At 43.6% G+C, this 21,756-nt stretch overlaps 1 protein-coding gene across 1 annotated transcript in view; it reads right to left on the bottom strand.

Moving 5' to 3' along the window:
- Positions 1 to 3,631: 3,631 nt before the first annotated feature.
- LOC134571807 (cytochrome P450 2K6-like) overlaps positions 3,632 to 21,756 on the bottom strand; it is an 89,968-nt gene continuing 71,843 nt past the window's right edge. Inside the window, exons 10-12 of the mRNA XM_063430410.1 lie at positions 21,106 to 21,290; positions 19,273 to 19,414; positions 3,632 to 4,800 (exon numbers count right to left, since the gene is read on the bottom strand). Of these exons, the coding sequence (XP_063286480.1) occupies positions 4,613 to 4,800; positions 19,273 to 19,414; positions 21,106 to 21,290 (515 nt within the window). The 3' untranslated portion in view covers positions 3,632 to 4,612. The remainder of the gene's footprint in view (positions 4,801 to 19,272; positions 19,415 to 21,105; positions 21,291 to 21,756) is intronic.

Below are 21,756 nucleotides of genomic sequence, written 5' to 3' on the forward strand. Positions count from 1 at the left end.
GTACGCGGCGTGCCCTCCATGGGTGAACATGGATTAATTTTTTTTTGCGCTCGTTTTTTTTTTGTTTTTTTTTTAAAGTGCGACGGGTATGATGGATTTTTATTTGGCTTTTTTGGGGGCTGAAGAAGGAAGAATTTAGAAAAAAGAAGACGTCAAATGGTAAGTTTCATTTTTTTTTTTACAGGTTAGTTATTTTATTCCCCCCTCACTATTTTTAGGGTGAGGGGGGTAGGTAGGGGATAGAATGTTTTGGGTGGGGGGGGGGTGACTAGGGGCTTGGGACCCCTAGTCACCTTAATGGGGGGGGTTCATTTAGGGCCCCCACCCACCGCTCAGGGGTGGGGGCCAGGGGGGGGAGGACAGTAGGTCCCACCCCTTATTATTTTATTAGGGCCCCCACCCACAGCGCAGGGGTGGGGGCCAGGGGGGGAGGACAGTAGGTCCCCCCCCTTGTTATTTTACTAGGGCCCCCACCCACCGCGCAGGGGTGGGGGCCAGGGGGGGAGGACAGTAGGTCCCCCCCTTGTTATTTTATTAGGGCCCCCACCCACCGCGCAGGGGTGGGGGCCAGGGGGGGAGGACAGTAGGTCCCCCCCCCTTATTATTTTATTAGGGCCCCCACCCACAGCGCAGGGGTGGGGGCCAGGGGGGGAGGACAGTAGGTCCCCCCCTTATTATTTTATTAGGGCCCCCACCCACAGCGCAGGGGTGGGGGCCAGGGGGGGAGGACAGTAGGTCCCCCCCCTTATTATTTTATTAGGGCCCCCACCCACAGCGCAGGGGTGGGGGCCGGGGGGGAGGACAGTAGGTCCCCCCCCTTATTATTTTATTAGGGCCCCCACCCACCGCGCAGGGGTGGGGGCCAGGGGGGAGGACAGTAGGTCCCCCCCATCTTTAACCCCCGCGCGGGGGGGGGGGGGTTATTAGGTGTTTTTTGTTTTTTTTTTACAGTGAGCAGCCACAGGCTGCTCACTGCTTACTAGACATGCCCCTACTCGCGGTATAGCGAGTAGGGGCATATTATTTACTAATACTAAGTAATCTTTACTTAGTATTAGTACATTTGGCTTCAAGACCAATTTAGGTCTTTCAGCCTTTTAGTAGATAGCTCCCTGATACCGTGGGAATTAGGGAGTTATCTACTAAGCGGCTGCAAGATGCAGCCACAGCAATGAATAGGATCGGAGTTTCATTCATTAGAATGAAATTCCGATACGATCAAAGTACCGAATTGCATCCTAACACCAATGGAGAAACAGTGCTCATTCTGTTAGGATGCAATTCGGCAGTTTTGCCGGCGTTCTGTCTAAGTGACAGGACTTTCGGCAATACTGACAGGAAGCATTGTGGGAACTGGGAGGAAAGCTAGGGATCATGGGAAAATTGCTTTGACCAGCGGAAATGAAGCACACTTTGCTCCTCCGCTGGTCAGAGCTGGTCAAGCGGAGGAATCCTCCATAAGGCAAAGAGTCCCTACTTTGTCTTATAATTTTAAAGAAAACTAAAGAAGACAGGAAGAAAAGAATAACAGATCTTGAGAGAGGCGGAGAAGAGGAAGAGATTGAGGAAAGGTAAGTTCGGCATGACAGTGCCGCTTTAAGTGGTTAATCAGGACTGTCCCAATCAAATTTAAGCTGTTGGTAACTATGCTTTAGTAAGTATATATCTTACAGATGATAGTGTTTTCAGCACAGTTGCATTAGATGTGTTATGATTGATTGGATTAGCACTAGGTGTTGATTTAGACTTGATACTTTTAGGACCTTGACATTTTGGCTTTTTTTATGTGGTTATTTTAACGCAAACAGGGTAGACTGGCCCCCAGCTTTGCATCCAGACCTGTCCCGGTCCCAGTTGTATCGGTCTCCTGTCCAGCATGATTCTTCAGGGTAAGGTCTACCCACTGGAAAGTTAAATCATCTCTTCTGGCTTCTCCTTTTTCCAAGCAGGAAACAATTCCTCTGGGTGTTTCTGACACGGTCTTTACAAAAATACATTTGGCTCATAGGGTCAAGTGATTCAACTGTTGACACACAGGTCCGCCAGCCATTAGCCCTCACCCCAAAAAAAAGAGACTACACTCATGTTCAGGGGGCAAGAGTAGCCAAGATTCTTTATTAAACACAAAGACTAGCCTCTGACAACCCAACATTCAACTTATAGGGAAACAACCATTTTATGGTTATAGATGCAAATGTATGCATATTACCTCGCTTAATCATTCTTACAACAATGGAAACAGAGAAGGACTTCAATGACAATGACACTCTCAGATGACGACCCTCTTTTATATAAACATGGGCTAGACAGAGAATGAGGATATTTTCTCTTATTTAAACAGTTTTAGGAAATTCCGTATGGTTTGTCAAACTACTTGACTATACTTAACTAAAGCTGGAAGGACTAGACACATCATTTACATGCACTATAACCATAAAAATAAGATGAAGTGAATATGGTGCTTAGCATCCCTTTAAGTAAAATAAGTTTACATAACAGCCATCGGTCATATTTGTGAAGAAGTTGATGGAGTATATTTCCAAAATTCATCTGAAATTGCTATGGATATGGTTTGTGTACATGGCGCGTGAGTTGTGAGATGTGCTTGTAGCCCAAGTCACGGGAAACCTGCAGGGGGAGGCTCGGCCTCTCTGGGGGCTGGCTCAGTCTCTCCAGGGCTGGCTCGGCCTCTCCGGGGGCTGACCAATTACTGCTTCCTATCTATCTGCCTCATTACCCTCCTTATCTCTTTCTATTGTCCTTTCTAGCAGGACTTATAAAATACACGGCACCTTGGGTACAAACAGGATTAGTTTGGGACACCCACAAACTTCTGGAGGAGGTTAACATGATTATGATAACTGGAGGATACTCCCCTTGCACTCAACATTATGTCATTTGAAAATGAACCCAGGGGTACCTATTCCTTGTAACGCTTATGTTATGACTGAATGTTGTGATCTCAAAGTACAGCTACATGCTATGCGTATTTCGTTCTCTATAGTGAGGCCTTCGTGCGCTCACTTGTATTTAATTTCTTCTGTAAACGTAAAAAAAAAAAAAAAGTGGCTATTAATCCTGCAGAATTTCATTAAAGTGTTATATGTGCCTATTTGTAGATTAAAGGAACACTAAAGTGTTAGGTGTAGATACAAATATCCATTTTGCTATCTATCCTAGCTGTTCAAATAAGGGTTAATTTGAACAAAGAATACATTTGGCATTTCATCTTCTATTGTCGGAAATAGGATTTATATAAAATCCTAGTTACGGAAAAAATACGGATTTCGAAATGTTCTTGTTAATTCTCCAAGATATCGGTATTTTGTAAATATCTGGTTTTAATCAAATATGTGATACGTTATATGATGAAAGATTATAACTAGAAACAGCTGTTTATAACTTGTGAAAAACAAATTATGTCACTAATGCTCATGGCCCCCACCGACATGAAAATGGGGTATATATGCATATGACTGTATAATAAAATTTGAATTGGTTATAGAACACATCTCTTGTCTTCTTGACTGATTCCCAGGATCCTGTCTATCACAGAGGGTGTGGCTCTAACAAAATATCCATCTAACTAAGAGAGTTTCGTGTATAGCTGATTTTATCCCCAACATTAGGAATACAAACCAGTGGGTCACATGAAAAATAATACAATACAGCTTTTTACATACATTGTTCCAGTGCCAAGGCTGCATTAGTGCTGCTCACCTCTCCACCTCCCACAATGTCATCGTGAAGGTATGGCCTCCTACGACATGATCCAATCCTAAGCTCCTTATAGAGGAGCATTGGAAACCTAATGTGCATGCATGCACATTCAAGCTTTTCCATAGCTAAGCATTGAATCCGTTATTTCCTGTGGGGGGCTTCTGCATCACGTGACCAGGTTTTACTCAGTCTGTGCGGTGGAAACACCTCCAATGGCTGTTAAACTGACTGGTGAGTTAATCCTTCAGGGATAAACATTGACGTTTTTGTTTGAAATAGATCTTTATTGATGCAACATGTGTATATAAAACGTTTTCATACGCAGAGAAATAGCTAATAAGAATCCAGTAACAATATTCATATAAAACATATCAGCCCCTAAACCTGGAGCCGTATTCAGGGGAGCCGTCATAGTTATGGTCCGTCATCTGAGAGTATTTTTACATAAATGGATCATGTTGTTATCCCGTAAGGCGCCTCCTGGAGGTGCACCGGGCACCGGCCGAGCGGCTCCCGGCAAAGGGAAATGAGTCAGGGTTGGGGATGAGGAGAGAGGTGGGAAATATTAACGTATTTGCAATGCTGCAATGTTTTACCATGAAGGGTTAAATTGACAGGACCACTGCACTCAGGCCATTTCGTTGAGATAAAGTGGCCAGGGTGACTTTAGTGAACCTTTAACCCCTTAAGGACCAAACTTCTGGAATAAAAGGGAATCAGGACATGTCACACATGTCATGTGTCCTTAACCCCTTAAGGACCAAACTTCTGGAATAAAAGGGAATCATGACATGTCACACATGTCATGTGTCCTTAAGGGGTTAAGGGGTTAAATAAGTGCAGATAGTTGCATATCAATAAGACAAAGGATTTTTCTTTTCTTTTGTCTTAACTATTGTCTCAGTGTGGCACAAATTTTATAATGCTTTGGTCTCATGGTAAAAAATGTGTCTGCAGTAAGGTCCAAATCAGACTTGTCTACTCCGGGTGGAGGGTGGAACGTGAACTTCTGGAGCAAACCGGTAAAGAATATGAAGAGTTCCATTCTGGCCAAGCTCTCTCCAGCACAGACCCGCCGTCCTGCAAAATACATGATAAAATGCTGTTATAAAACTCATATAATGAGCTTACCATATGTCTTATATAGATATAGATATATTCTATTTCCATCAGGGTTGCAGACATCCCAGCATGCAAAAATGCATTTCAGGAAGGTGGCTTCACCTGCTACAGCGCTCCCACGCACACAGATACACACTGGCACGTACACACACACACACACACACTCATATGCACACTGACACACAGACACACACACAGGGCTCGAGTCCTGCAGGAACGCATGGGAACAGTGTTCCTGCACTTTTTTTCACAGCAGGAACGCCGTTCCCATTGCTCCTGCAGGCACTAATTAGGGGGCGGCAATGTTTTGCCGTGTCATGGGGGGCCCAAGGGGTGGCCTGCTGTTTTCAAATTCCTTCAAATATACTTGTTTTTCCTGTGATTTGCAATAACCATTTGTGCGCTATCACCTTTGTCTATACTACAAGATTTTGGAGGTATAAGTACGTCTAACCCTAGTCTAGTCGTAGAGGTAGGATTTAAGGCAGTGCCCTTAAACGGCTCTGAAATTACACTGTGCTCTTATTAATATAATTTCATTGCAGCATTGCTCAAACAATATTTGACGTTTTTAAATTTGCTAGATTAGCCAAGGCAAATGACTTATAAATGTTGCTAACTGCTTTCCTTATGTACATTGTTTGTGGCTTCTTACAAAGTTGTTGTCATGTTTTATTTTTTTCCTTGTATAAACAATCCTTTATAAAACTATTTATTTCTTCATAAATCATAATTTCTTGTGGAAATCATGTAATACTATAATACCAGGGGTCAAGTCCTGGGGAATAAAGTGTGGGAACTCACTTGAGTTCCACCCTCACCCCACCACCACAAAAAAAACTTGCATGCATATATAAACACGTACACACACTCACAGACTCACAGACACACACACAGACTCACACGTACACACACACACAAACATACATACATACACATACACACTCACAGACACACACTCCCAGACACATACACACTCACACACACTCCCAGACACATACACACACACACACGCACACACACACACACACACGCACACATCCACTCACAGACACATACACACACATCCACTCACAGACACATACACACACACATCCACTCACAGACACACACACATCCACTCACAGACACACACACACATACACTCACAGACACACACACACATACACTCAGACACACACACACACACTCAGACACACACACACACACACACACACTCACAGACACACACACATACACTCACAGACACATACACACACACACACACTCACAGACATACACATAGACACATACACACACTCACGATACACACACACTCCCAGACACATACACACATACACACACACACTCCCAGACACACACACACACACACACACACACACACATACACTCACAGACACACACACTCACATACACTCCCAGACACATACACACACACACTCCCAGACACACACACACATACACTCACAGACACACACACATACACAAAAATTAATTGTATATATTTTTTTTCATTTCAAAATGTCCACCCAGCCTCCCTACCTGGAGAGCTGGCGTGGACCTGTCCCTGGGGTCCAGTGGGGCTTCAGTGCGGCCGGCTCTTGTCTCTCTGTGTCAGACGCGGCGAGGGAGCTGTGTTCTCTCTGCTCCCTCTCGCCGCGTGGGCTGTCTGCTGATGCCGGGAGCCGGAAATGACGTCATATTCCGGCTCCCAGCATCAGCAAACGGCGCGCGGCGAGAGGGAGCAGAGAGAACACAGCTCCCTCGCCGCGTCTGACACAGAGAGACAAGAGCCGGCCGGGGGGGTCCTTCAGGTGGCCATTAGGCCAACTCTTGGGCCCCCCATGACAGGGGGAACACGGGGACATTTGGGGGCGGCATTTTTTGCCGCCCCCCGAGTGCCTCCAGGACCATAAACGGGAACGGCGTTCCTGCACTAAAAAAAAGTGCAGGAACGCCGTTCCCACGCGTTCCTGCAGGACTCGAACCCTGTATAATACGTACGGTCAAACTACACCGTTCCTGCCTTATTTGAGGTCAGTACAATATTTCCACCCATCTAGCAATCCTGCTCATTGACTAAGGAATGACCGGCACTAGATAGCTTTATCCCATCCTTCCTACCTTCTCTCTTTCTAGGCTCAACTCCCAGCTACCGCCATACAGAATCCCCTCTTAGAAATTGTACCCGAGCCTGGAAACGAGCTATACTACACATTGGTATTTATCCTTTATACACTATTTCTGTTTCTCTCACATGCACTCCAGATTTCCAGGACTGGTACTACTCTTTTTCTATACAGTTTCCAGAGCATTTATCATTTTCATTCCTGAACCTATATTACTGTTATGACTCAATCTGAAATTATGGAATAATATTTGAGTATTCTATGTGTGTCCTTTGTTTCCTTCTTTTCACCAGTGTGTTGTTCCTTCACTCCTATAACAATAGTATGTTATTGTTGATTTTTTAATACATTATATCGATGGTTTATTTTTTTTAGTAGGACACGTAAAGCAGTACAGTACTGTAATGAGTGTAAAATCAAAAGAAAAACATCAACAAGATTTGCAGCTCTCTAATACAGGACTTGACAAATTTGCTTAGAATCTAGGAGCCAGCTAAAAAAGTTAGGAGCCAGTTTTTTCTTCAACAACAAAAATACAATTCTTAAAAGAACATTATAGTCACCAGAACCACTATAGCTTAATGTAGTGGCTCTGGTGTCCGTAGCCTGTCCCTGCAGGTTTTTCAAAATGAACACTGCTTTTTTAGAGAGTGTGTATACTTTGCTGCCTAATAACACCTCTAGTGGCAGTAACTTAAATGGCCACTGAAGTGTCTCTTATCTCAGTGCATTCAGCATCTCCACACTCTGCACCGAGGCAAGGAACATTTCCCATAGAGATGTATTGATCTGATGCATCTCTATGAGGAGATGCTGATTGGTTCAGCATTTTGCCGCACATGCTCAATAGTCCCAAATGCTTTCCAATGAGAAAGAATTGAATTTTATCACATGACAGGATGCTTCATATTTTGCATTAACTTACTTTACTACTCCAATAGCAGGAAAGAGCATAGAAAAATAAATGACCAATAAGAGATAAGCATAGTATATAATAAGCCCCACCAACTGAGGCACTTCCTCTCTCTTTGCTGCTCCATCACAAGTCAGGTCAGAATATTGTGTACACACAAGAAAACAAGTAAAATATGGCGCTAAGAAATTTTTGTGACAATCAATCAATATTTCAATAAAAGCAGCACCTCCCAAGTGCAATAACCCAATATACACTAGTTTATACAATATTGTCAATATATTTTATTGTCACTAGTTTATACAAATTGTCAATATATAAGTAGTACTATATGCACTCACAAACAAGAAGCAGGAAAGTCTGCTCAAGCTGTTAAGGCTCCTCTCCACCACCATACAAAATCCAGCTTCCTCCCGTGGGGTGGACCAATCTTGTAAAAGATGTGCACATCCAGAAAATACTGATCTCATTATTACCACAATAAAACTTTTTTTGTTTACCACAATAATCTTTACGTTGCAATTGCACTTTGGTCATAATTGTGCACTTTAATACACTATGCACTTTAAATTGTGCACTTTACAGTATTGTGATTTTTCTTACTGTAGGTCTGTCACATGTATGCATTTTGGATATATATAGCAACTTTAATATTATAGCACATTTTTTTGGGTTGTACAGAATATTGTGTGTCTCACATTTTTTTCCACTGGCTTGTCTTGTAATTATTACTTTTTAATATATATGTTTATTGTCTATTGTGGGGAATTTAGGGGCTATCTGCATCCTTATTGCTTGGGCTGCGCTGTTGGGCTAGGTTTCTTCCTACCCTTTTTTCACGCCTTTTTTTCTTCCCCTCTGTTCCTTCCCTCACACTGTTCAGGGAATATACCGATGGTTTTAATCCATCTGGGTACATTCCCTGCCTTCTATGGCTATGCTCGCCACTTTGGGGAGCCCTCGCGGCACGGTGAGCTCACAAAGTGAGTGTAAAGCGCCAAGGAGACTCTCCTGCCCATTAGGCATTCGCGTGCCGCACTAGTTCGTGTGGAAACGTTTGCTTATTTGGGACATTCACCTACCGAATGCGCACATTACGTTACTCGTTCGGTGAATATCCTGTAAACTTTCATTCACGAACGTCAGCGTTTGCCTATACCTACCTGGTTTCCCATTGGGTTTGCATGCTTGCCGCAAACAGTTGTTCGCGCACAATAGCGTTTGCGGCTTAATGCCGTTCGCGGAAATTTTCACTGACCCGCTCATGAATTTCCCTGCGAATCCTAAATACGGTTTTGCGGGCTTTACAGCGGACATCTTGGATCTTGCATCACGAGAGTCCCGGGGGCCATTATAAACACTGAGTGTGATTCGGAGTTTGTGCTGTGTGGACATATTCCCTCACTGTGCTGTACTACGTTATTTTTTCAACAAATATCTTTCTATTGCTGTGTTTACTGCCTGTCTCACTGACCTGCTACAGGTTAGTGGAAACGTTAAAGGTGAGTCAGCCGGTCAAATTCTCGTACCTAGTACTGGGGTGAGCCCCCATTTTAATTGGCGCTGCTGAGGGGAGCTGTGCACGCAGTCTCCTTTATTTCTGGGTGAACCCCAGAATTTGTCTGCCTATGCGTGAAATGGCCATATATACTATAGGCCATTAAAAGCCCCCTGTTGGTCCCTGCTGACGATCTGCTGTAAGTGCCTATCCACCTTATAACTACAACACTAAGGAGACATTCCTGGGTGAGCCCCAGCAACAGGAGGATGCAGATGAGGCAGAAGCCTCTGACCAACTGGATAGTGAGCACTTCTACGACTTATTCAGGGGATTGGACACCACCACCACATCTCACAATGTTTATGCACTTCTGGTTAAGGAAGGCATTGGACAAGGAGGTCTGCAAAAGACTACATGCCGAATGCCCCTGACCTTCGTTGCCTGACAAAGTTGCACTCACACTGGAGTTCGGCCAGCTCATGCTGGCCTTCATGGCGAAAGGGAGCAGAGGCCCCAGAAAAGGGGTCGAGAAAGGCATTCAGGGAGCCCAAGATAAGCTCCTAGATTCCATAGGACCACTGGCCTGTGTAATATCGCAGGTAGATGAAGCTTATGCACAGGCAGATTTCTTCACGGCAGATATAATGGGTGACTGGGCGTACGATATTGGTGAGTGGTATCGACAGGTAAGAAACCATTACAAAACTGTAATACCTTCTGTCTTAACTACGGCACCCCCAGCGGGTCGCCTTTCTTATTTTTCCAGAACTGGGTAGAACTATCCACAGATGTATGGGTGCTTCAGCGAGTACAGGGCTACCAGATAGAGTTTGAGGTCACTCCGACTCAAACCTTGCCACCTCGTCCACTCTTTTTCACAGCTTCAGATACCAGTCTTATAGATCTGGAACTAACAGACCTACGAATGAATGGGGCCATATAACCAGCCACCTCCCAGGGAGGTTTCTTCAGCAAGATGTTCCTCAAACGGAAAAAGACTAGGGAATACCGTCTGGTAATCAATCTGCGGGACCTGAATGTACACGTTACCTACCACCATTTCAAAATGGAAAGTATACACATATTACGAGATCTTCTCCAAAAATGAGATCGGGTTACCCGCCTAGATCTCAAGGATGGATATCTGTCTGTCCCAGTGCACATAGAAACATAGAATGTGACGGCAGATAAGAACCATTCGGCCCATCTAGTCTGCCCAATTTTCTGAATACGTTTATTAGTCCCTGGCCTTATCTTATAGTTAGGATAGCCTTATGCCTATCCCACGCATGCTTAAACTCCTTTACTGTGTTAACCTCTACCACTTCAGCTGGAAGGCTATTCCATGCATCCACTACCCTCTCAGTAAAGTAATACTTCCTGATATATTTTTTAAACCTTTGTCCCTCTAATTTAAGACTATGTCCTCTTGTTGTGGTAGTTTTTCTTCTTTTAAATATAGTCTCCTCCTTTACTGTGTTGATTCCCTTTATGTATTTAAATGTTTCTATCATATCCCCCCTGTCTCGTCTTTCCTCCAAGCTATACATGTTAAGATCCTTTAACCTTTCCTGGTAAGTTTTATCCTGCAATCCATGAACCAGTTTAGTAGCCCTTCTCTGAACTCTCTCTAAGGTATCAATATCCTTCTGAAGATACGGTCTCCAGTACTGCGTACAATACTCCAAGTGAGGTCTCACCAGTGTTCTGTTGAACACTCCCTATACAACCAAGCATTCTGCAAGCATTTCCTGCTGCTCTATTACATTGTCTGCCTAAATTTAAATCATCAGAAATAATCACCCCTAAATCCCTTTCCTCAGATGTTGAAGTTAGGACTCTATCAAATATTCTGTACTCTGCCCTTGGGTTTTTACGTCCAAGATTTTTGTATTTATTTTATATATTTTTATCCAATTAAAGCCGCTTTTTTAATACCTTCACGCGGAGTCCTGCATTTTGAGTGGAAGTGTCCAGGGGATTTCCCCAGCCCCCCATATCATCAGGGGTGGCACCATATATGCCTGAACTGTCCGAGATTCTGTGAGTGCATTTCATATTGCGCAGTGTTAATATTGTAAAACTGTATTACACTATATTTCTCTTTATTTCTCTTTATTTAGACCACCAGCCGGTTCCCTCGTTGTGTTTTGTATATTTTTACGTCCAAGATGCATTATCTTGCACTTATCCACATTAAATGTCAGTTGCCACAACTCTGACCATTTTTCTAGTTTATCTAAATCATTAGCCATTTGGTTTATCCCTCCTGGAACATCAACCCTGTTACATATCTTAGTATCATCAGCAAAAAGACATACCTTATCATCAAGACCTTCTGCAATATCACTAATAAAAATATTAAAAAGAATGGGTCCAAGTACATATCCCTGAGGTACCCAACTGGTGACAAGCCCAAGCGTCGAATATACTCCATTGACTACAACCCTCTGTTGCCTGTCATTCAGCCACTGCCTTACCTATTCAACAATATTGGAATCCAAACTTAAATATTGCAGTTTATTGATAAGCCTTCTATGTGCAACAGTGTCAAAAGCCTTACTGAAATCTAGGTAAGCAATGTCTACTGCACCACCCTGATCTATAATTTTAGTTACTCAATCAAAAAAAATCAATAAGATTAGTTTGGCATGATCTCCCTGAAATAAATCCATGTTGTCTCTGATCTTGAATTCCAAGAAATGCACGACGGCAGTCGTCCTTTCCTGAGATTCCTATGGAAAGAACCACCTTGGCAATTCACTTGCCTTCCATTCGGACTAAGCTCAGCACCGTCGTGCTTTATGAAGATTGTGAAACCAGTGATAGCCCACATTCGAGGATTGGGCACCCGATGCATAGTGTATCTAGACGACAGTCAGATATGACAACAATTGGTGTCACAGACAGCATACTCTGTGAAGGTGTTCGAATCTCTGGGTTTCATCGTAAACCGCACAAAATTCGCCAGCTCAATGTGTACAATTCCTGGGCCTCGACATCGACTCAAGGTCTGTACACTTCGACTTCCAACAACAAAGGTCTCGGCAATCCAAAAGGAGATTCACAAGATCCTACATAAGGAATTGATCTTGCGCTGTATGTTGGCACGGATTGTGAGCCTCCTATCCTCCTCCATTCAGGCGATCTTCCCGGGCCCGTTGCATTATCACGCCATGCAATGCCTGAAAACACGTTTCCATAGACGAAATTCCATCCCAATCTCATCAACTGTTAATCTCGCCACACAGTCCAGTTTTAGTCACCCCCTTGTCGAGGTGGGTGAAGTGGTTTTTATCTTTATCTGGTATTGACACTACGTTTGGCACACATCCATGTATGTGTGTGTGTGTGTGGGGGGGGGGGGTAAATCTGTGTATGTATGGTTTAGTCTGTGTAGGGGGGTTCAGTCTGTGTGTAGGAGGCTCAGTCTATGTGTGTATGGGTCAGTCTGTGTGTGTGTGGGGGGGGGGGGTCAGTCTGTGTGTGGGGTTAAGTCTCTGTATGTATGGGTCAGTCTGTGTGTATGTATATGTATGTATGGGTCAGTCTGTATGTGTGTATAGATCAGTCTGTGTGGGAGGATTATGTCTGTGTGGGGTTGGTCAGTCTGTGTGTGTGGGGCTTAGTCTGTGTATGTATGGATCAGTCTGTGTGTGGGGGTTCAGTCTGTGTGTGTATGGGTCAGTCTGTGTGTGTGTGTGGGTCCAGTCTGTGTGTGTATGGGTGCAGTCTGTGTGTGCATGGGTCACTCTGTGTGGGGTGGGTCAGTCTGTGTGTGGGGGTGCAGTCTGTGTGTGGGGGTGCAGTCTGTGTGTGTGTCTGTATGTGTCAGTCTGTGTGTGGGGGTTAGTCTGTGTGTGTGTGTGTGTGTGTATGGATGGGTCAGTCTGTGTGTGTAAGGGGGGCAGACTGTGTATGTGAATGGGTCAGTCTGTGTAATTGCTTGAGCTCCAAGAGAGATACCTTTTATCTTGAGACCTCCCCTGTACCCGATGGATAAGGAGCATTCTCAACCACCACAAATCTGATTGTGCCACCCCCTCCCTGCAAGGTAAGATCGGGAAAGGGTAATTTTCTTTGTTTTCTTTTTAAACAATTATGTCACTCTCTACACCCCCCTGAAGACAGTACACAGTACACCCTCACAGACAGTAAAATCCCCACATACAGTACACTCCCACCAACACAGAGTGCACCTTTTCATACACACACAGTGCACCCCTGACACACACTTCTTCCCCACATACCTTCACCCCACACACATACTTCACCCTATGACACCCCAAATCTCATCTATCTATCTATCTATCTATCTATCTATCTATCTATCTATATATATATATATATATATATATATACACATATATACATACACACACACACATACATACACACTGCAGCTCCTTGATAAGCACACAATGCAACCCCAATACACATACACTCACACTGCAGTTCCTAGATGAATACGCACACACTTTACAGGCCCTTTCAGCACACACACACACACACAATCTCAAAAGCTCCTATGCATGAGCATGTGCTCACACTACAGCCCCTAGTTACACATAGTACACCATAAACAGACTCCTCTATACACACACACTTCACCACAGCCCCTTCTAAACAACATGGAACATTATCTTGCATCTCCTGAAAAACTTTTTCAGTTTCCCTGAAAAGGTGTCTTGCCTGTAATTTGGAAGGCGCAGCGGTGGAACTACAGACAGTGTTGCTGTTATATTGGGGCCCATCGAGTGGCCACCAGATGGGTATGTGTCTTCTGGGGCCCAAAACTGTTTTTGCACCAGGGCCCTCTGTGCAGCAGCTTCCCCGGCACACAAGCTCTGCCCCTGCATGGAAGATCGCCTCCCCGTATGTAAGCTCAGCCCCCAATCTCTGACTTAGACAAACACTGACAGACACGCACGCATTCTGACAGACATACATTGACAGACACACTCTGTCTGACTGAGACACACACACACATTAACAAATTGCTAGTTATTTTTATTTAAATCCACCCAGCTTCCCTACCTTTGGGAGACCTGAGTGGATCTTTCCCTGGCAGCCAGTGTGTCTCCTCTCAATCTTCCTGCAGTTTCTCTCTGCTCCTCTGTGCGCTCTCTGTAGTGATGCCAGGGCCAGAGTAACGTTATGTCACTAAACCACGCGCAATAGAACAGAGGAACTTCAAGAAGGTTACTGCTCCCTTGCGTGCCGCCTCCAGGGTGAAATGACTAGTCGCAATGGCGACCTGGGATTTGTCGAGCCCTGAATATGTATGTATGCATGCGCGTGTGTGTGTGTGTGTGTTTGTTTGTGTGTGTGTGTGTGTGTGTGTATATATATATATATATATATATATATATATATATATATATATATATATAAAATGCCAAACATTTTGGCATCTTGTCTACTGGACTAATACGGCAAATCAAATCTACACTACTGTATACATACATATGTGTGTGTGTGTCATACATATATGATATACACACACACATATATGTACATACATACATACATACATATATATATATATATATATATATATATATATATATGATGTAGAATTCTTAAAAATCTTTATTGAACTTGTATTGAATTATTGCACTAACTCCATTTTAACTTCATACTGTGACAAATCCTCCATTTTGTCCTCATAACCTGACTTCTTCATTTTAAAACTACATTACATGACAGAATTTCCCAGCACATCTAACACAATGGACAAAGACTGTATTTTCTATAAAGACATGACTAACTCAGGAACTGCTGAATTTCCCCTAACTCGCAACATAGTATAAATTGAAGGCCATGAGAACACTGTAGTAATGAAATGTTCTATTCATAAGAGACCTTGCACCTGACCACAGACCTGACATCATGACAGTGTAAAATGACGCTCAAGCCCCCCTTTCCACCGAGTAAACCTCATGCTAAGGGAAATGGCGCTTGAGCCCCTTGTCCCCACCCGTGTCCAAACAATACCACCTCTCGGTGGGTGGACACATAGCTAACCACTTAGTTTTTGAGCCAATTAATTATATTGATAGGTGGACACTAATCCAGACACTTAACAATTAATCCAATTAATGATGTGTATTTACTGATATTCTGATAATCAATGATGACGCAAAATGCCTCTTAAAAGGGTCTGCGCGCCCGCTTTTCTTCACTTGCCAATAAATTTTCTCGAAGTTATTTTAACCTGAACTCCGTGTGTCAGACTTAATTACTTCAGCGTATATACGCAATTCAATTTTCTTAATTTGGACAGGAACAGATAGACATTTAAACATTTTGGTTTACTGCTAAAAAGTACCATAACAACTATATATATATATATATATATATATATATATATATATATATATATACACACACGCACACATGTTTTATAACTGCCCCCTTACTTTTGTCCCTGCCCCTTATGTGCTCCCCCTAAATATAAATCCTGGAGACGCCGCTGCGACCTGGCGCATGGGATTTGTCGAGCCCTACTCTAATATATCCATAAAGGGCTTAACAGGAATGCAGGTTTGAGTGTAGGGATGTATATCTTGCATGAACACATTGTCACAAGGCAACTTTATGTGGAGATAATCATATGAGAGAGAGAGACCAAGTGGACATTTGTAGAGTTTGTGCCATGGTATCACATACAGAAGAGTGATAAAGGTTAACATATTGTTGTAATGCAATGTCAAGTCTTACAAGGTATGTGGCAAACCCCGGAGTGTGGCCCACCCTATGTGATCACTAAATGATAGTGGAAACCTCACGCAAGATCTAAGTGCATAAAACCCAAGTAAGTTATAACTCTAAAGTGTCATAGATATCTTGGGAAACTAAAATATTTGGGGTGCTATCATACAATGAAAAATTGTATGAGAAAGGATGAGAACATATTTGGCTCTGATTAGTGGCACCATTTAGTTGACCAGTCACATGCCTGTTGGTGTTATGGGATACAATATTTTACTCCTTCTGTAAAACACCAGAAAACATGCATTCCCACCCCACCCTCAGCTCTCCTCTTACACTCAGATGGTTTGGGGACCTGGAGAATGAAACTACTGGAGTTTTTCAGTACATAGTTACATAGCTGAAAAGAGACTTGCGTCCATCAAGTTTAGCCTTCCTCACATTTGTTTTTTGCTGTTGATCCAAAAGAAGGCAAAAAAACCCAGTTTGAAGCACAATTTTGCAACAAGCTAAGAAAAAAATTCCTTCTTGACCCCATAATGGCCGTCAGATTTATCCTTGGATCAAGCAGTTATTACCCTACATTGAAAGATTATATCCTTAAATATTCTGTTTTTGCAAGTATCCATCTAGTAGCTGTTTGAACATCTGTATGGACTCTGATAAAACCACTTCTTCAGGCAGAAAATTCCACATCCTTATTGTTCTTACAGTAAAAAAAACCTTTCCTTTGCCTTAGACGAAATCTTCTTTCTTCCAGTCTAAACGCATTACCTCGTGTCCTATGTAAAGTCCGGTTTGTGACTAGATTTCCACGCAATGGTTTGTATTGGCCCCGAATATATTTGTATAATGTTATCATATCCCCTCTCAGTAGATGTAACACCTGCAATAACTTAATATCTCAGACATTATACAAGATTTTTACTATCCTCTTAAGATCATGATGTCTTCCAAGAGATAACGTACAAATGTTTATTCTACCCAAATACAAGAGTGTATATATGTGTGTATGTGTACCCTTGACTGTGCCTGCAATGCAATGCATATGTGTATCTCTGTGTCTGTGAGCATATTTATTGAGGCTGCTTGTGGTGTTGTTGCATGTGTTATGTTTACAATGTGGCTGTGTTGTGTGTGTGTGAGAAGTGATTATGTGAGTATGAGGGTTACTGTCTGTGGAGTGGTGCATGTGCCTAGGGGTGTCTGTGTGTTCGAGGGTGACCGTTATAGGGTAGTTGTGACACAGTGAGTGTGACAGTCGACTGTAACAGAGTGAGTGTGACAGCTTTGGCAATGTTACTGTGTGTGAGGGGTAAGTGTGTGGAATGACTGTAACTCTGTGTGAGTTGTGATGTGACATGGTGACTGTGGGTGAGTAGGTAGTGTGTAGGGTGTCTGTGTATGCGTGCCGAGGTGGGGGATGACTGTGACATGGTGAGTGTGTGTGTGTGTGTGGAGGATGAGGTTGATGTAAGATTTACTGTGTGTGTAAGTGGGGAGTAGGTGGCAGGGTGACTGAGTGTGTTTGTCTAAAGAGGGTTGATGTGACCTAGAGCGTGTATGTGAAGGAGGGTGGATAATGTGACTGTGCGTGAGGTAGGGGATTATGTGGTAAGATGACTAAGTGAATGTGTGTGGTGGTTGATGTGACAGGATGACGTGTGTGTGTGTGCAGGAGGGGGTGAAGAAACAGGGTGAATGAATTGCATCTTAAAAACATAGCCCGCATCCGCCCCTTTCTTGCACCAGATACTACCAAGGTGCTTGTCCATGCTCTAGTAATTTCCCGCATGGATTATTGTAACCCTCTCCTGATTGGTCTTCCCAATAGCCGTACTGCACCCCTACAGTCCGTAATGAATGCTGCTGCTAGATTGATTTTCCTCTCTAGTCGTTTCTCTCACACCTCACCCCTCTGCCAGTCCTTACATTGGCTTCCTGTATGCTATAGGAGTCCATTCAAGGTACTAACTCACACCTATAAAGCACTGAACAACTCTAGCCCCTCTTATATCTCCTCACAGATCCATAGGTATGTCCCTTCTCGTTCTCTCCACTCTGCCCGTGACCACCTCCTGTCCGTTGTCCGCACCCGTACGGCCAACTCGCGCTTGCAGGACTTCTCGCGGGCGGCTCCCTTCCTATGGAATAGCCTGCCTACCGCCATCAGACTCTCCCCTAGTCTTGCATCTTTTAAGAAGTGCCTTAAAACCCATCTCTTTAGGAAAGCTTATGGCCTCCAAGACTAACCCCTACCTCACATACCTGTCTCTTGCCCTCTCCTAAAGGGCAGCCCACCTTATTTGATTGCAAATTCCTGTCCTAATGTGTTTTACACCCTACCTCCTATAGAATGTAAGCTCGATTGAGCAGGGTCCTCTTCAACCTATTGTTCCTGTAAGTTTATTTGTAATTGTCCTATTTATAGTTAAATCCCCTCTCATAATATTGTAAAGCGCTACGGAATCTGTTGGCGCTATATAAATGGCAATAATAATAATAATAATAATGTGTGTGTGGGAGGGGAAGATATGACAGGGTAACTGTGTGTGGGAGAGGTGATGTGATAGAGTGACTTACTGTGTGTGGGGGGGTCTGATATGTCCGGGTGACTTAATGTGTGTGTGGGTGGAGGGAGTGATTTGACTGGTTGAGTGTCTGGGTGGCAGATTATACTTATTTCCCTATTCAGCCTCCCCACACATTGTTACTCTTTTTTTTATTTACTTAATTCCCCCCTCCAGCTTTTTTTTTTAAGCAGTGAGAGGGCTCTGGTCATCATTGGTGGTCCAGCAGTTTCCGTGGTAGTCCTTTGGGCTGCCTGTGGAATCTGCCCTCTGGCTGAGAGCAGACCACATAGAATGCTCCCTTCTGGTCTCTGATCAGGAGAGAGCACTTGCCGAGAGCTGCTCTCAGCCAGAGGGCAGCCAGTAGAGTGAGCAGCACAGTGCCATGCAGGGAGTTATCTAGATCACACTATGGTGCTGCGTAGCAGGGCTGCAAGGGAGCCCAAAATTTGTAACATTTGTAATTGTGTATACATAATTGCGGGTATGGATGCAGACACTGGCAATCATTTATACATGAATGCTGTATGGAGGGGTTAAAATAAACTTATAACCAGGTATATTTCTTAAACCTATAATAACCCATGCCAGTTCCTACATTACCTTTGGAGAAAGCGAAGAATGCATCTTTCTTCAAAAACTTTCCATTGGAGTCGAGAAAATGATTTGGATTGAACTCGTATGGTGTCTCCCATTGAGTTTCATCATAAAGAACCGATGTGAAGAGTGGGATAACTTGTGTTCCCTAGCATAAAAGGAAACTTGGTTACAGTTTCAATTTACAGTTACATTCCGTTAATGAACACAATAATCAGAGAACTTAGGAATTAAAGGGACATTCTGAGGTCTATAAGAACTACTGCGTATTGTAGTGGTTATGGTACAATGAGTATTTCAGGGTTACTCAGTAAATGTAAAACTTTAGCATATTAGGGTTACTCAGTGTTACCACTTTTTTTATTTTATTTTACTTTATAGTGCCCTATAGGTCATTGTCTCCCCCCCTTATAAAACCTGTAAAAAGTTTTATTTTATACTTACCAGGAAACCAGCGCTGAGCAAAGCTCACAGCTCTGTCTTCCATTGCCCATCCTGATGTCATCCCAGCACCAATCACAAGCTTCTCATTTTGCGGGCTCAGAGGGCATGTGTGCAATCTGAGGCACTCTGCCTGCAAGGGGGAAGATTTTTACATGTGTTGCCAGCATGCTGTGAGCACTGACGACAGATGTAAATTACGCACATAATTTACATAAGGCAGCCTGGAGTAGAGTTCCAGGCTGCCTAGGTCACGTGTGCTGGTTGATGCAACTTGCTTTTTTTGTTGACTGACAACCATTTACTGTATTATACCTGCACGATTGACTTATACCTTCAGGATGGTCCAGGGCTGCCCCTTCCTTATGGAATGCCCTCCTGCACCACATTAGACTCCCCACCTCTGCAGTCCTTCAAAAAAATCTTAAAAACAAAATTCATTAGAGAAACCTATCAACTCACACCTGCTCTCATCTGCTGTGCTCCCTCCTCCCTAACCTCACTCCCAGCTTTTCGAGAATATCCAAGTCACTTGATTTCTTCACTTCTCCTTGTCCCTCATCCATTTAGACCATGAGCAGTTTGGGTAGTTCCCTCTTAGCTGTCACGATTCCGGGAACCAAACACGCTAACACACACACAGAAAAGGTGCAGTACCGGACCTTAGAGTGGCCGGGCTAAGCACACAAAGAATAGTCAGGAGACAAGCCGAGTAAGGGGAACCAGAAGACAGAATAACGAGAAACAAGCCGAGGTCAAAGGGTAGGAGAAAGTCACAAAGTCAGATAAACAAGCCAGAGAGTACGTAACCAGAAACACAAGTTCAGTAGCAATACTAGCAAGCAAAGACCACAACAGGGCAGAGAGGAACAGGAAAGGTAAGTATTTAAATCCATAGGTTAGTTCTGATTGGATAATTTCCAATCAGAATTAACAATCACACGTGGGAGATATCTAGACCACCCACTGTGATTGAGGCACTGTGCCTTTAACGCCGGGTCAGGTGGCTGACCCCGGCGTTTATTAAAATTGGCGGTCTCCCAGCGTGCAGCGTCATGTATGCTGCCGCTGGGAGACATAGAGGAAGACGCGGGCGACATCCATGGCTGGGAGGATGCCGCCCGCCGAGCGCACACCAGGAAGGGGACTGCGGACAGCTGGAGGGTGAGTGCCGCGAACAGACTGCAGCCTCCCCTCGCAGCCGCCTGCGGGATCCTGACATTAGCCTACCTATTGATATCAAACATGTTTTGTTAGAATTGTTTGTCTTGTTTGCTGATTGCACAGTGGTCCATGATCTGTTGGCGCTATGTAAATCATTGTAAATGTATGTAGCTGATGGCTGAAAAAAATTCAAATGAAAGCAACAATTACCCGAGTGTTAGATCTACTAATTACCTTTGGGATGAAATAACCTCTGAAGTGGGTGTCTGTTAATGTGGAATGGGCCAGGGTTTGAAGAATGTTGCCAAATCGTTGAACTTCATGTACCGCTGCCAAACAGTATTGCAGATTCTTCTGGTCATCCCACTGTGGAAGGCGCTCAGTTCCGATCACATTGTCTATTTCATCTTGAATTTTTTCTGAATAAAAATTGATATTTGTTTTAAGCAATACGTTTATTTTCCAGTCCAGCTGTTATAAATATAACCAACATGCAAGATATAATAGTGGCAACCTTAAATACCACCAACCAGGGCTGCCATCAGAAATTTTGGGGCCCCTGACAAAGCACAAGGTCTGGGCCCCCCCCCCCCCCCCTCCCTCCCGGGCCCGCCCACGCCCTACCTAGTCCGTTGACAATGATGCAGGACTGAATGTGGTGTGTATGGTGGAAGTAAATTAGAATGTGTGTAATGGATGTAGTGTTTGTGTGTATTAGATACTGTTTGTGCAGTGAATGCAGAGTGTGTGTTTGTGTAGCGGATGCAGTGTGTATAGTGAACATAGAGTGTGTTTGAGTAGTGGATGTAGTGTGTGTTTGAGTAGTGGATGTAGTGTGTGTTTGTGTAGTGGATGTAGTGTTTGTATGTACTATATGAAATGTGT

The sequence above is a fragment of the Pelobates fuscus genome, chromosome 8 (assembly GCF_036172605.1).
Source record: "Pelobates fuscus isolate aPelFus1 chromosome 8, aPelFus1.pri, whole genome shotgun sequence".
Classification (NCBI taxonomy): Eukaryota; Metazoa; Chordata; class Amphibia; order Anura; family Pelobatidae; genus Pelobates; species Pelobates fuscus.